This window comes from Vanellus vanellus (genome assembly GCF_965231255.1).
Source record: "Vanellus vanellus genome assembly, chromosome: Z".
NCBI classification, from domain to species: Eukaryota; Metazoa; Chordata; class Aves; order Charadriiformes; family Charadriidae; genus Vanellus; species Vanellus vanellus.
The window spans coordinates 11,051,016-11,066,070 of NC_138908.1; the positions used below are offsets into that span (position 1 = coordinate 11,051,016).

Below are 15,055 nucleotides of genomic sequence, written 5' to 3' on the forward strand. Positions count from 1 at the left end.
TTTAATTTTCAAAAAAGAACAAAAAATCATATAATGGAAGCATTTTAATGGGGATGAATAAAAACTACATTTTTTAAAGATATGTCTATTTAAATATCTAAATGTATCTTTAGTTTTTTGCTTATGAAACTACTACCTTACATATACAAAATGTTTCAGGGAATCCCTGTGGTTCATTTCTTCTGGAGGTACAGATTCCATATGTGTTTCTGACAACTGAAGGTCTTCTTAATATGCCAGACATTCTTCAGCTTTTGGAATCCAAGTGAGTGAATATAACCTATATAATTTTATTGACCATTTATTTTCAGTTTTCCAGGACATGTATCTTGTCCTACTGTATCATGTAGTAGCCATCTACTTGGCTATCAGGTACGTTACTGCAATTACACTATTAGCATTTGAAGAGACAAGAAGATAATATTTCTGCTGAAGTTGATAGCGTAATTCTATAGATCCACACACAATGCAACCAGAGTGGAACTGGCTGATTTGTTTATTTTAATGATGAGTTGGCACTTTTAGTCAAAACAACTTTTTTAATCATCTACTTTTCCCTGAAAATCATAATGTTACCCCAAAACATTTTTTTTCTTTCATGCTTCTTGGTGCTTGGAAGACTTTGTATTTAATTCTTCATAAAAACTGCTTTTGGATTTTTTGCGTTTTATCTACCGGAGCTATGCTAAAAATAAAACAACTGAAAGAGAGTAAAGCAGTCTCATTTTCTGATGCATCACAGCTTTTGGGAGAGACTAAGTTAAAAAAAAAAACCAAACTACCTTATTTGTAAAATTCAGATCTAATATTCACTTAATTTTGCATACTTTTTAACCTGTACAAAAATTTTAATGTATGTTAATCATTTCACATGTATATTATTTTATTTGACATAATTTTCTTGTATTTTGCTTTCACAATAGTAAGTACCTGAGAAAAGTACCTTTTGTCATGGGGAGAAAAAAACAAATAAACAGGAGACAGAGCAGCGACATCTCTTAAACATAGTGCCAGAGATACAGGTGGTTGATTTCACTGTGTTGCTGAAGAGATGTCCAGTTTTGGTCCTTGCTGTATCCTAGAGTCAACTGTGAAACCATTTTTGAGCTGTGTCTAATTACAGTTTAATTATATGTTTGACATTTAAAATCTGAACATTTAATTTGACTTGCACTTTTAAACTCTGACCTGTTCAGCTTCTCTGTTCAGCCTGGCCACAAGCCAAATAGTCAGGAATGCTTTTTTGGTACTTTCTCACTAGCTCCTTTTAGCACTGATGAAGTACTTAAATAGGTGAGCAAAGAGCTATATAGTTTCAGAAGAGCTAATAATTCACTTTTTTTGTTAATGTCTGAATACACTGTCCATACAAGTTTCTAGAGGATTTACTGCTGGCTGATTCAGGTTTAGGTCCCTCGTGTTTCCTAGGGATAAAGACAAGTAGCATGAGAATGGTCTCTTCTTAACTTCCCCCTTTACTCAGCCAAGACACCTAAAGCCCTAACTGTGTGCTGCTCATTCAGTGAGTCTTTGCTCAAACAGCTGGTAACAGGAGCATGTGCTGCTGGCAGTTCTCGTTCACTGAGAAAAATTTAGAATCATACCAATGGCAGTCAGGGAGTTTTCATGCAGTTTGCTTTCCCTGTGCTGTGCAATCATGAAAGGAAGAAAAGAAATGCAATATACATCTAATGACTCAAAAGGAGTATCTAAGTATATTTTCTTGATTTACTAAGTTTCTGTATTACATCTTTTTTTTTTTTGTAAACTCAAAGTCTGCATATCAAGGTCATATTTGGTGCAGTTAGCAACATAATTGAATTAATCCAATAATATTTCATTAAGTCACTGCTACATTCATGTGTATTCTTTGAATGTGTCTTAAAGTAATCTTGAGCATTTGGGAAAGATCAAGGTATCAAAAGACTATGTAATTTAAAAGATTGTATTGAGATGTATGATACTAATTTCCTTTAAGATAACCTTATTATTTTACTTAACTGAGATTTAATAAAATAATTTTACTTCTTCAGGTACAGCATTACCTTTGTTGAAAGAAGCAGTAATTACTCCTTAAGGCTCTTTGGAAGTACAGATCGATATGTTGTGTTGACAATAGATGAACGCACAGCTATCTTTTTGCAGGTACAAAATGAAGCTAGTATGTCCAAATTCTGTTGTGCATTGGGTCTCTTCTAGGCCATATCTGCAGCCTTCTAACATATGTTCTCTTCCTCGTAATCATACTTAATTCATGCATTGTCTCACAAATTATTTCCATATTCATTAACTCCAAAATTCTGTCTGTGCTGGTTTGACTAATTTAAAATGTTCTCATGTCTGTACCTACGTTTCTTCACACCAGTGTAACATTTGACCTGATATTGGATTGTATTAAATATAGTTAAAGGATATACACTTGAAAATAGGGTTGTAGAAAGGGATATTGTAATAACCAATTAAAAGTATCTGTGACTATATTCTCTTGCCAGTGTGCGTTTTACTTCCATTTCAGATAGTTGTCTGAATTAGTCTAGAGAGTAATTTGTCCTACTTTTAATAAAAAGTAATAGTTTAGACAATAATATAATACTTAAATTCTGGTATGCAGCAAGACAGATGACTTTTACAGGTAGAAGAACTACTACTGAAAGATAGATAAAGAATAAAATAATCAATTAGTATTGCAAGCACGACACAGACATTCCTACATGCTACTGCAATTAGCAAACTTGTACTTGATGTACTCAGTGTAGGTATAACATGATTTGTATGGGTTAAGCAAGTACATCAGGGGTTTATAACAGTATTTTGCATTATTAAAGTTCTCAAAAATCTTAGGAACATCCTAAAACATTGGTAGCAGCATTTCCTTTTTACAGAAGGGATAAAGACGCATGAAGCGGGGAATCAGCTTTTTAAAGGACAAGCAAAATAAAAGTTGGGAATATAGCCTAGTTTTTCTAACTCTCAGATATGCCTTTAATACCTATATGATTTAGCTGTAGTTATGTTTGATCTAACTTCTGCATAATACAGCAATGCACAGTAAAAGCTTGTGACAGCCATGGTAATATATTTATTTAGCTTTTACTTTTTATATTACTTTTTTGGTAGAGCATGGAAGAACTAGATTATGAAAAATCCTATGACAATGTGATATCAAAGCTGATGGCATTATCACTTCAGTATACGTGCTGCTGGATTCTTTTCTATTCCAGAGAAAGAATGAGTTTAGAGTAAGTTATGAAATTCTTCTGTTATCTTGGCATTCTTAAAACAAACTTGTCACTGAAGGAAGCTGCTATTTGAACAAGCTAACACTCTGTTCTTTGAATTTCTCTGTAGGAACACGTTTCTCTTAGAACAATATGGATATTGTAAGCTTGTATTCTACTGTGCTTTGGACATTTCACTTAGTTACAATGTTGTCATGCTGGTACTGAAAAACTCAGTGTAATGATAGAAGTAACAGTGATCACTGGAGACCCCAAAAAAAGTTAGGAAAGATGTTTTACATGTGTTAGGATCTTTTTAATCTTACACAAGAGATAAAGAAGTAGTTGTAAACAACAGGATTTGAGGCAGGTAATGCTAATGTGAGGGGTATTTCAAATCAAGAGGTCCAGAAATTTCACATTAACCACTGGAATTATTCTTTATGACCGTTTGAAGTAAATTAACCTCTACAAATAAATGGTTGTGAATTACTGTGTTAGCATCACGGTATGTCATTTGCAACAGGGAGGCATTCTTCAAGTGTTTTTCCAATCCATCAGTAGTCCTCCTTTTGCTATGGAAGCACAGCCTTTGTTGATATAGTTCATAAGCATTCCTTTACTACCTGTTGTGAGATATTTTTTCTATAAACAAGTGGCAAATTTTCCATGCATCACTTTTCCTCTCTGTATGATTTTTCGCCAGTGACTGACCCTGATACAGTCCTTCTGCTCAGGCCAGGCTTGCTTTGCTGTGGGCTGATTCCGTTTTCCTCCTCACAGTGCATCCTTCAGCGCTCAGTCACTTAGTGTGACCTAGTTCTCCTTTCACAGATATTAATGCTCGAACTGTACTAGTATTTGGAATTCAGGAAATGAAACAGACATTTATTAACACGTGGAACAAACATTTTGGAATTATTAAATGTGCATAATAAATATTAACAGTCCAATGAAACTGTTTTGTAGGTACAGTCTCAGGGGAGATACTCTGCTTAACCTTGTCTTAATTTATGCCACTCTAATTGAACTTACACAGAAGTCAGAAGACTTTGAAGTGAAGGTATTTTTTTTGTAACAACCTTTCTGTCTCAGTCGTCACTGTATGATATTTCTGAAGTGCTTAATCAAGTATGCATTATACATCAAAAACAGAATAGCTCAAAATTACTAAAATTAGAGAGAGAAGCTTAATTCAGTGCTGCTGAAGTTAGTGAAAATACTGTGTTGACTCCAGTACAAGTTGTCAGATTCAAATAGCAGCTGAAGTGTTTTTATGACTGGGAGTCAAGAAATGAGATTGTACCTTTAATTTTATAAATTATTAGAATGTGTGTTAATCCTGTTTATGTCTTAATTTGAAGCTTCAGGTTAATATTATGTCACTAATGTAGTAGAAGAAAAGAAAGTGTATTTTCTTCTGCTGTCAGCTAGTTTGCTTTTTTTTAATGTGGCAAGATAAATTAACTTTTTTCATTATAAATCAGAAAATAACATATCGAGAATAATCAACATTTAAAAATAGGGCAAAAGTTTCATTTGGTTTACCAAGTTGATGACTGTAACTTATGTTTTTTGCATGAAATAACATCTTTATAGGCAATTTTTTACTTATTTGCATATTAAAATTTGTTTCAAATTTATCTAGTTAAATGAAGGTTAAAGAGAGGACAAAGCTGTTTTCATTCCATCTGATCAGCAGTGTAGTTTGTGTGGAAATTACTTACACCTTCAAAGTGTCACATGTCTTCTTAAACTATATTATGCATTTCAGAATTACCTGTTGTGTTAGGAACTTGTATTATACCAGTAAAATTGATCACATATAAAAGGCCTAAAGAATAAACTAATTTCACCTACAATTGCATAAATAAGGAGTGTAATTTGCAGCCGGGCTAGTGGTCAGAGGTTGGAGTTCCTCCGTATGGTAAGCATGGATCAGGTTTAATTACACTTCATTACCAGCTGTTGTGTTCAGGGTCACCTTTCAGCTTTCCCATTGAACTTCTGTAGCAAATTAAGACATCCCTTAGTGTAAGTTTTAACCAAAAATACTATGTATCACTTTTAGGTAGTTCTTATGCCAGGGATTGAAGAGACAGCTCTGGTAATTCGTCAGATTGCTGACAACATTTTGATAGCATCTGATATCAGTCCTTATGAGTGGCTGGACAAATCCTGGCTTTCTGTCTTGCCGTCTGAGGTTTGCTTATCTTTGCATTAAATTACACTGTTTTCTTCCTGTTTCTCAGACTCATAAAGTTCTAGGGTTTATTATTGTTCTCTTAAAATATATTGTTAAAATAAACATTGTTATTTTTATATACACACATACATATTCTTATATATATGTATATATATGTACACATATATATATAATTTTTCTGTCATCCTTGCCAGCACAATTAGGTGCAACTTGGACTTTCCCTGTGCTTTCACAGTTAACCAGTGGAGAAGTTTATTGTCCACATCTGCCAGCCAGTGTGTACAGTTCTAGGCACTAAGTTTAAAAAACTATGCAAATTGTAAAAGATAAACATACAATGGCTCACTTGAGCAGGAAGCCAAATCCATCAGTGCTGATCCACTACTGAATCAACGGCGTCGCTTACAGACTTGCTTTAATACAAGATAGTAGAAATTTGTTTATCTTCTCACGCAGTAGCAGATATTGGACATTTACAATAAATGCTGGAACAAGTCCATCAATCAAAGTCAAATATATGATGTTCTTTAACTTGTATATTAAGGTTTTCAAATTAGAAATATGGATTTGTTCATTTTATGTGGAAGCTTTGAACTCTTGTAAAGCTGAGATCATTTTGGCTTTTTCAAAATTCGGAAGCATTTTAAAGCAGTTATTGGTGTGGCCTTTCAAGTGTAGGATATTGGATTATAGGTTTTCCAATTTAGAGGTTGAGGTTAAGGGTTCTGGTAAAAAACTGAGAGGAGTCATTGATCGTATTTAGTCTCTGTTAAAGGTATTAGATCTTGGCATCTGTTGAGTGCAGAGCTTTATGAAAGTCAGGAACTGGAAGCTGACATTCTTGAAATGCTACGGCTCTCAAATTGCCACCCTCTGTGTGACACTCAACCTCCCCTAGCAACTCCTGATTTTGGCACCTGTCTCATTGCTGTTGACAAGTGTAACTTTTGTAAAACAAACCAGCTTTCTCAGTTTATCTTGACTTAGGTAATTCTCTTCAAAATAGAGAATAAATGGTAAATGTCCTAATGAGTTTTCAAATCAAGTTTACATGATTCACTGATTTCGTCCTTTAGAGTAGAAACATCTTTAGACTGCTTTCATTTTATCAAACTGTTATGCAGCACTTACGCTTTTGCAAAAATGATACACTGTTACATCTGTAGTAAAAAAAAAAAGTGCACTTTTTAAAAACTCCATTTCTATGATATACTGTATCACCTATTCATAGGGATGTCATTCTGCAGAAACAGAAAAAAAGGGGAAAAAAGTTTGTCAGATGTCACGCTAACAAAGTAATTTCAATTTCCAGACAGAGAAATGCCTGCTTACTTTTCCATGTATCAACCCTCTGGTTGCTCAGTTTATGTTAAAGAAGGGATCTTCACTGAACAGACTGTTTCTTGCAAGCTTTGATCAACTTCAGGAACTTCTGCCAGAGGTTCCAAAAAAAGTTTTGAAGGTTGGCCAAAATTAATTTATGTATTAGATCAAGCTTTTTGCACTGTTGTAATACGGGGGATTTCTTATCTGAATCTACATGCACATTTGCTGGTATCATTTAAAAATTAATTATATGCTTTAGAATATCATTCATATCTAAAATGTTGAGCCTGCTAATTCTCAGCAGATTTTGTCAAATCACCATTATGTTCATATGAAAATTGTTAGAACATTTCCTTAACTGGAAAAATACTAATTTGATCAGCTTCCTCTTCAAGTTTCATCGTATCAAGTATTGTATCAGCACACAAGCTTATATATTGCCCTAAAATAAGAAATTTTTTCCAGTTAAGTATTTGTAGGACTTTTGTCCCTCCCTTCCTCCGTTCCTTCCTCTTTTCCTCCCTCCCTCCCTTTCTTCCTTCCTTCCATCTTCTTGTACAATGATAAACCCACCACTGATGAATTCGTAGTACTAAACATTTGAAAGAGCCCTAGAGGTTAAGATGAACAAGTCCATTCACTAAAGTGTTCACTCTGCAGTTAGAATTGTGTGCTCCTACTGTTTCAGTTGGGCCAAGTCAAGGAAAATTACAGACTGATTATAGTCAGCTAATTAGATAAAAAATGCACAGCTTTTATCAGTCTAGAAAATGGGAGGACAAACTTCCACATCAGAAGCATTCAGTTAAGGTGAAGGAGCAAGTGAACTGACTCCTTATTTGAGCACTGAATATAAACTTGTGCATATTAGTGTAATAACTGCATATGTGTAAAGCCATGTTTACTGACTGAAAAATAGGAAAACTTCTCATGAGTTTAATTCCTCTATGATGTATGATATGCGCCAATCCATTGCAGACACCACTTCCTACAGTCCTGGCCTAATGAAGGAGAGTAAAGTATATTAAGGTATTGATTTTCCTGTGTTTAAAGAGACAGGCTATTATTTGCTCTGTTTATAGATTTAAGATAGGTGGCACATTGCCTACTGTACATGCCTCTCCTTCTGTATTGGCAAGTCTTTTTTTTTTTTTTCCAGTAAACAAAAAATTATACATCTTAGGATCCTAATAACTAGGTTAACTTTTTATATTTGACAGTGGAGACATGTACTATAAATACTCTTCAAGTATCTTTTTTTTTGGTTTCAGCATTTTAGTGACATGACTTCATACAGCCTAAATACTGCTGCTCCACTGGAAAGAGTGGTGAAAGGTGCATCACCCCTAGAAAACCAGAATAACTTCAACACATTCTGTCTAGATTATAAACAAAATCATCAGTCTTTAGAGCTGCTTAGTAAGACACAAAACAGCCCAGGTAATATCTTGAATTACTAGGAAAATGTGTCTTCTTTGAAACCAAGTGAAAATCTGAGTGTATTATAATCTTTATCTTCTAATCATGGAAAGGTCAGTTATGCTGAGGAGATGTACTGCTATCGAAATGCTCAATGGCATCTTGTTTTTTTGTAAAATGTAGAGAAATAATTTTTCATTCTCCAAACAGAATGTTTCCATTTTTTTCTCTACCAGGAACATCTCTCATGAATTCTGAAGCCGTAATTCCTCCATTGAATCATCATCAGGACTTTTTTGACTCTGATCTTTCAAGCTATATGCAAAAGAAATCATGTTCTTCAAAAACAATTATGGGAAGGAAACAGAATTTCTTCCCTGTGCCAAATGACTCTGAAGATTTTGCTGATCTAGATGTTTCGAATTCTCTTCATCTTCAAAGACAGCCTTTCAGTACACAATATAGCTCAGATCATTCTTCCAAAAATTCTAAAAAAGAGGATTTATTTGCAACTTTCAGTGACTGTGCACCTCAGGAGAGCTCTACAAGTTTTCTGCAATTTAGGGACACAACATTTAGGAGCCCAGAAATTCTGATTGACCAGACACCATGGAATGACTCTTCATCCACAGGCCCATGTGATTCATTTGCATCTGATGGTTTTCTCTCTGATTTCTTTGTTGACCCAGCTGAGCCTAAAAGTCTGAATTTTCACCAAATAGGTGGAGAATCTAGAGGAAAGAGAAAACAAAGTCCACCATTCGTATGGACAAAAGAAAAAAATAGAACAGGTAAGTCTAAAGCAAGCAGAATTTGCTGAAATTCTGTTTGTAAATCTACTGGACTGTCTGTAAGAGTAGATTTTGTATTTTCTTCAAATAGTCGTTAAATCCAGTCCAACCCAACTCAACAGTTGCATGTTTCCTTTACTAATAAACTTACTTGCGTATATATTTCTTCTGTGATAAAAGTTCCTAAACATTTGTTTTCTCTTTGGAGCATAAGGAATATAAAAAACCCCAATTGTTACTGCCATTATTTTTCCATGGTAAAATATTGAAAAGTGTAGTTTACCAATATTGTAAGCTTCAGCCTCTTCTCTCTTTGACAGTGCCTGAAATGTGCATAATAAACATGCCAGAATTATTTTAAAGGTTATGGGAAAGATTATTTTGTAAACATAGGTATGGACAAAAGGAGGAAGAAAAGACTAGAAGTATGTTCTCTAAAGGGCAAAAAGTAGATTCAGCAAATTTAGAGAGTGAAATTTAGATATTACTACATGGCTCTGTTTTGCTGTTGTTGTTAATGGAGTAAGAATTTCACTCTGACAACTTTCTAAGTTTGTTTCATACAGTTCCCTTATGCTTGGAATATTTTTTTTAGCTAATATTTCCAGGGCTAAACCCTCCATCTTGCCATTTTGAAATCATTCCAAAGCATATTTCTTCAAATAGATGGTATAGTGTTTATTTCAAAACTTTATTTACCCTGAAGGTGTATACAGTCATAGAATCATAGCATGGTTTAGGTTGGAAGGGACCTTGAAGACCATGTAGTTCCAACCCCCCTGCCATGGGCAGGGACACCTCTTTATATAAAACCTTCAGTCTTCTCTTTTTTTTGTAGTTTTCTTATCCCTGGTTTACTTTCTCAAATACAGTTAGCTTGAGACCTTTTTTGATAAGCCTAATATGGAGTCTCAGAAATAAGAAAGCACATCTAGTCCCTGTCAGGCTAAGGATTGCTGTGTTGTACATTGTAGTATTTTTTAAATTCTGCTGCTTCCCTATAAGTGAGGTGTCACATTCTTTTAAAATCCAAGGTTAACCTTCTTAAATAAAGTGCCTAACTCCTAGTACAGGTAATTTAATTTATGTTTTCTCTGTTGCTACCTGTAGTTAAATCTCCTGGTGGTACAGCAAGGTCAGTGCAGCATTAAGTGCTTTCACTAATTAGATCAGACTCATTCATGAAAACACAATTAACTAATTGATATCTATGTATCATGGGCTGCTTTGGGCAATTATGGAAATAAAGAGAGGAAAAGTTAATTGGTTATGGTAAACTGCTTTTAATTTTCAGCCTATGTAAATGAAAATGTGCATACAGAAACTCTGAACAGACATGTTGCTTCTCCATTGGGAATGAAATTGAGACCTGGAGTATTGCTGGGTTGTATTTCTCCTTAAAGGTCATCTAGTTCGAACCCCCCTGCCATGGGCAGGGACACCTCCCACTAGACCAGGTTGCTCAAGGCCCCATCCAGCCTGGCCTTGAACACCTCCAGGAATAGGGCAGCCGCAGCTTCTCTGGGCAACCTGGGCCAGTGCCTCACCACCCTCACAGTAAAGAATTTCTTCCTAATATCTAGTCTAAATCTACCCTCTCTCAGTTTAAAACCGTTCCCCCTCATCTTATCACTACATGCCCTTGTAAAAAGTCCCTCTCCATCTTTCCTACAGGCCCCCTTTAGGTACTGAAAGGTCACTATAAGGTCTCCCTGGAGACTTCTCCAGGCTGAACAACCCCAACTCTCTCAGCCTGTCCTCACAGGACAGGTTCTCCAGCCCTCTGATCGTTTTTGTGGCCCTCCTCTGGACCTGCTCCAACAGGTCCATGTTTTTCTTATGTTGGAGGCCCCAGAGCTGGATGCAATACTCCAGGTGGGGTCTCACAAGAGCAGAGCAGAGGGGCAGAATCACCTCCTTTGACCTGCTGGCTGTGCTGCTTTTTGATGCAGCCCAGGGTGCGGTTGGCTTTCTGGGCTGCAAGTGCACATGGCCAGCTCATATTCAGTTTTTTACACAGTGAGTATCCTGTAACTGGCACTGATAGTCTAAAATTCTAAATACAATAATTTCAGTGGAGATCAGAGCAGATTATTCTGGTATCACATTTTACAGTATTCTAAAAACACTGTTATTTCCAACTTGATAAAGCTTTCTGTAATACTCTTGCCCAGTAGGGCAAAGGTACATTTAAATCGGAATCAAATTGAAAAAGGAAAAGTGAGGTTGGGTTTAGATCTTGGAAGAATTGTCTTATTTTACTTTATTGTTCACTAGCCAGGGGAAAACTAAGTGTACTAAATAGTTCTGCATTCTAATGAAAAAAAAAAACAAAACCAAACCCCCAAAACTCCTTAATACAGTGAAAGCCTTCTGAAGTCCCAAATTTAAGAAATGTGAAATCATATGTTTAAAAAATGTGTACAGAGTCAAATTAAATAGATACATTGGGAATCCCCAGGGATTTCTTCAGGCTTCAGATCAAACTTTTATTAAACCGCAAACAATTAATGCCAATACGCCCAGCCAGTATTTCCACTGGAACAGATTAAAGCCTTCCATCAGTGTTAAAGTTTTACTTTCTGTAGACTCTAAGCAGAATTTTCTTACAGAAACGTATTTTGAATAAACAACTGTTCAAATATTTTATTGTAAAAATACTTGAATCTTAAGATAAACAACTTACTTAGAAACATGAGCATCTCTGGTTAAAAAGAATTAACTTTCACAATTACTGAATAGTACTGGGTGTAAGATTAATGAAATAGAAATAAGCATTGAAATCTTTATTGAAATATTGTGGTTAAGCGTAGTGCAGGTTCATGGGTTTATTTTGTGTAATGTCCTTTATTATTATTACAGGACAATGTGCTGATCAGTAGTAGTAAGTAATAGTTAATCTGTACACATGTAATTTTACGGCAGTTGATACTTTTCATACAGAGCATACTGGTTAAAGCTAAAGTCTGTTACTGGTTCTGAGAAACACATAATTAAGTCTGCACACATGTTGTGTTTGTAGTTTATCATACGTATTTTTTCTTTCCACTTCTTTTCCAGATTCAGGATTTGCAGAAGTACCAGAGTTCAAAAAAAGGAGACTGACATACGAAAGAGTCCCTGGAAGACGTGATGGACAAACACGTCTTAAATTCTTTTGAGTGGAATGGGGATTTGCATACTACACATACTTTTTAAAATTCTTAAACTCCTTGAAGGGAAATAAATTAAATTCTTTTTGGTTTTGTTCATTTTTAGAGAGAAATTAGGGTTTGCGAATCCTTACTAATTCCAGATTCTTTTGTATGTTTTTGAAATTTTACTAAACAAACTAGTTCCTTGAATGTGGAGAATTACTCCTCTCTGTTTGTTCTCATGGGTGATATAAAGGTAATTTATCACTCTTTATACAAAAAATAAAATATGAATGAAAAACACCAGACACTGAAGCTCATAGTTTGAAGGCACTTATGTTTGCTCCCTGAGCATGCAGCTTCCAAAGTTAAAGATGGACCAGATCTGCCAGAATCTCAAGGCTGCTCATAAAGTCTATGAGCTTTCTTGGACTTACAGCTGTAGCCCTTTGTATTTGTCCCTTAAGCTCAGTTCCACTTCTTTCCATCTGACAGCTCCTTTAGAAACCATGTGATGAGTTCCTGCACTGCTTTTAATCATAATCAAGCTACAGAAACAACCTGTTTGTTTTATGGACAACATGTGAAAGATATGTTGAAATTTAGGATTCTAATAGATTTGGTTCAGAGAACTAACCTGTGACTCCAGTTCTCTGCATAATCTGGTGGAGGCCTTTTGTTGGCATCTACATTTTTCAACCTGCTACATTGCATCGGCAGGTAGGGAGATGAGAGTCATCTGGGAGGCAGTGCCAGATATTGTAGGCTACAGCTGGATACAGCTGGAAGGGGTAAGAGATTTAAAAAAAAAAAAAAGTCATCTCAATCCAAAGCCACAGAAGAGAGAGGATAGAAGAGTAGCCAAACCCTCACTTTCCATCAAAAGATTTGGCAATGAAACTGGAAATACATGTGGGAGCAATGGTAGACAGTAACTCCATTCTGCTGTAGGAATACACGCGCAGTTCGCACAGGCATGCCTGCCAGCTCCAGAATGTCAGTGTCTGTTCAGTTGCCTTCAGCTGAGATGATTCAGTTTTCAAACTCACAAATCTTCTTAAGTTTGATGCAATAACAGAAAGAAAAAAAAAAAAAAAAAAAAAAAAGAAAAAGAAAAAGCCCACCAAGTTCATGGTTTATGCTTTCAGTAAAGTACTTCCTTGACATTGAGCCTTCATGAAGTACATATTCACTATCCGGATAAATAAAACCAGCACTTAGGGGAGAAAGCTTTGGTCTTTCAGAGAAAATGGAATGCTGATTTTCAGCTGAGAATTCCTAAAAGCTATGATGGCAGCACTAATAGCAATTTTACTTCACACTAATATCCCCAAATTATTTGTACCCAAATTGTTTGCAAGACTTTAGAAAACAACTTTCAAGTGTGACATAAAAAGTATTTTAGTAGAATTGCAAATAAGCCAGCGTTTCCCTATTTTGCCCAGAATAAGAGAAAAACTTGAATAAAAATTGCAGTTTGCTTACTATTTCTGGCCCATTTTTGTGGTCACTTCACCTAGCCATTTTCCATCTCTTTGCATCATGGTTTGGCTCTGTTTTTCAGAACTGACTCCCAGATTGCCAGGCCTGGGAATCTGTTCTTTTAAGAGTGCAGCTCTACAAAGTCTCAGTCATGGATGATCACAGTGGAGAAAATTATAGCTGCCACTGCCAAGCTGTGTATTTATGTTTTCCTTCCCCACAGGCAAAGGCTGACACCAGAACTCTCACATGCGGTGTCATAGAAGACGAGCTCAGATAACATGTAGATCACTTTGAAAACAAACACATGTTGCCTACATTGAATAAGTAAATAAAATTCAAGGGCTGTCTGCATTCAGTTTAGAAAAAGGTAGAAATTCAGATAGAATTCAGGTAGAAAAATATGTCAGTGCACCATTAGTTACTGGCAATGTAGTGGAAAATAAGGAAAAGGGTTTGCAGTGACCCGTTGTTTTTTACTGTATTTGTTTATGACTCAGTCTCTCACATACAGATTGACAAATTTATCATGTGTCATTCTCCCCCCTCCTCACTTCTGTTTAATGTGGAGGAAAATTACTATTGCACCGTAAAGATGCACTCTTTGTTTCCTCCCTAAATCATCTATAACTAAGAAGAATTGGGAAACAACTAATTCTCAGACAAAAAGTTGCAATAAAAAACTAATCACCAGTCCTCCATCTGCAGGTTGGGACACGTGGTTCTTGGATCGCATTTGTAAACTGCTTAGTGACCAGGCAGGTAGGACCTGTAGGTGGAGAAGAGCCTTGCTGATGGACTGCGAGATGAGAGTCAGGAAAGGAGACCTTGTGGCTCATGTGAGGCACTTAGCGTACAGACATGTGGACTCGCTTAATTTGCTCTACCGTGGGCACACTGTGGGACCTGCTGCCATGAGACTGGTATGAAGGCCTCTCTGCAGTGTGTGGAGAGTTTGAGACCTCAGCAGACAGCCCTCCTGGATGGTCTTTGGTGAAGGAAGCTAAGGCGTTGTTGCCCACCCCACTGCAGATTACACCCGTTAGAGCAGGGGCAGCAACATGTGATGCTTGTCCCTGTCTAAGCCATCCCAGTGTTCAGTTCATCATAGTCGTGCAAACCCAGGTGCACCTGCAGCCAGAGACCAGACATTGGCCTGTTGACTGGGCAGGTAAGAGACACCCTGTTCTGCTGCCTACAGAAGCAGGCAGCTGCCCAGGTTCTTTTGTCAGGTTCCTTGGTTACCTCAAAGAAGGGGACCTGCAAAAGCTGAGCTGCTAAGACACAGGCTTAGCTTCTGTTGGCTTCATTTAGCCAACAGAAATCAACCAGCAGTGGCACGCTTCATAAAACTGACTCCCCACAGGAATCCAAGAGCCTCAACACCAACCAGCCCTGTTCTGCAGCTCATTCTGACACCCGACTTTTGTCACAGACCATGCCTGGGAGGGCAGAGGTGGCATTGCTGTCATCCATCTC

At 36.5% G+C, this 15,055-nt stretch overlaps 1 protein-coding gene across 1 annotated transcript in view; it reads left to right on the top strand.

Annotated features, from left to right (window-relative positions):
- SHOC1 (shortage in chiasmata 1) overlaps positions 1 to 12,216 on the top strand; it is a 55,239-nt gene extending 43,023 nt beyond the window's left edge. The window contains exons 17-25 of the mRNA XM_082497336.1: positions 160 to 265; positions 2,034 to 2,145; positions 3,118 to 3,239; positions 4,188 to 4,281; positions 5,290 to 5,421; positions 6,737 to 6,886; positions 8,022 to 8,190; positions 8,301 to 8,960; positions 12,021 to 12,216. Coding sequence (XP_082353462.1) covers positions 160 to 265; positions 2,034 to 2,145; positions 3,118 to 3,239; positions 4,188 to 4,281; positions 5,290 to 5,421; positions 6,737 to 6,886; positions 8,022 to 8,190; positions 8,301 to 8,960; positions 12,021 to 12,121 — 1,646 coding nt within the window. The 3' untranslated portion in view covers positions 12,122 to 12,216. The remainder of the gene's footprint in view (positions 1 to 159; positions 266 to 2,033; positions 2,146 to 3,117; positions 3,240 to 4,187; positions 4,282 to 5,289; positions 5,422 to 6,736; positions 6,887 to 8,021; positions 8,191 to 8,300; positions 8,961 to 12,020) is intronic.
- Positions 12,217 to 15,055: the final 2,839 nt, after the last annotated feature.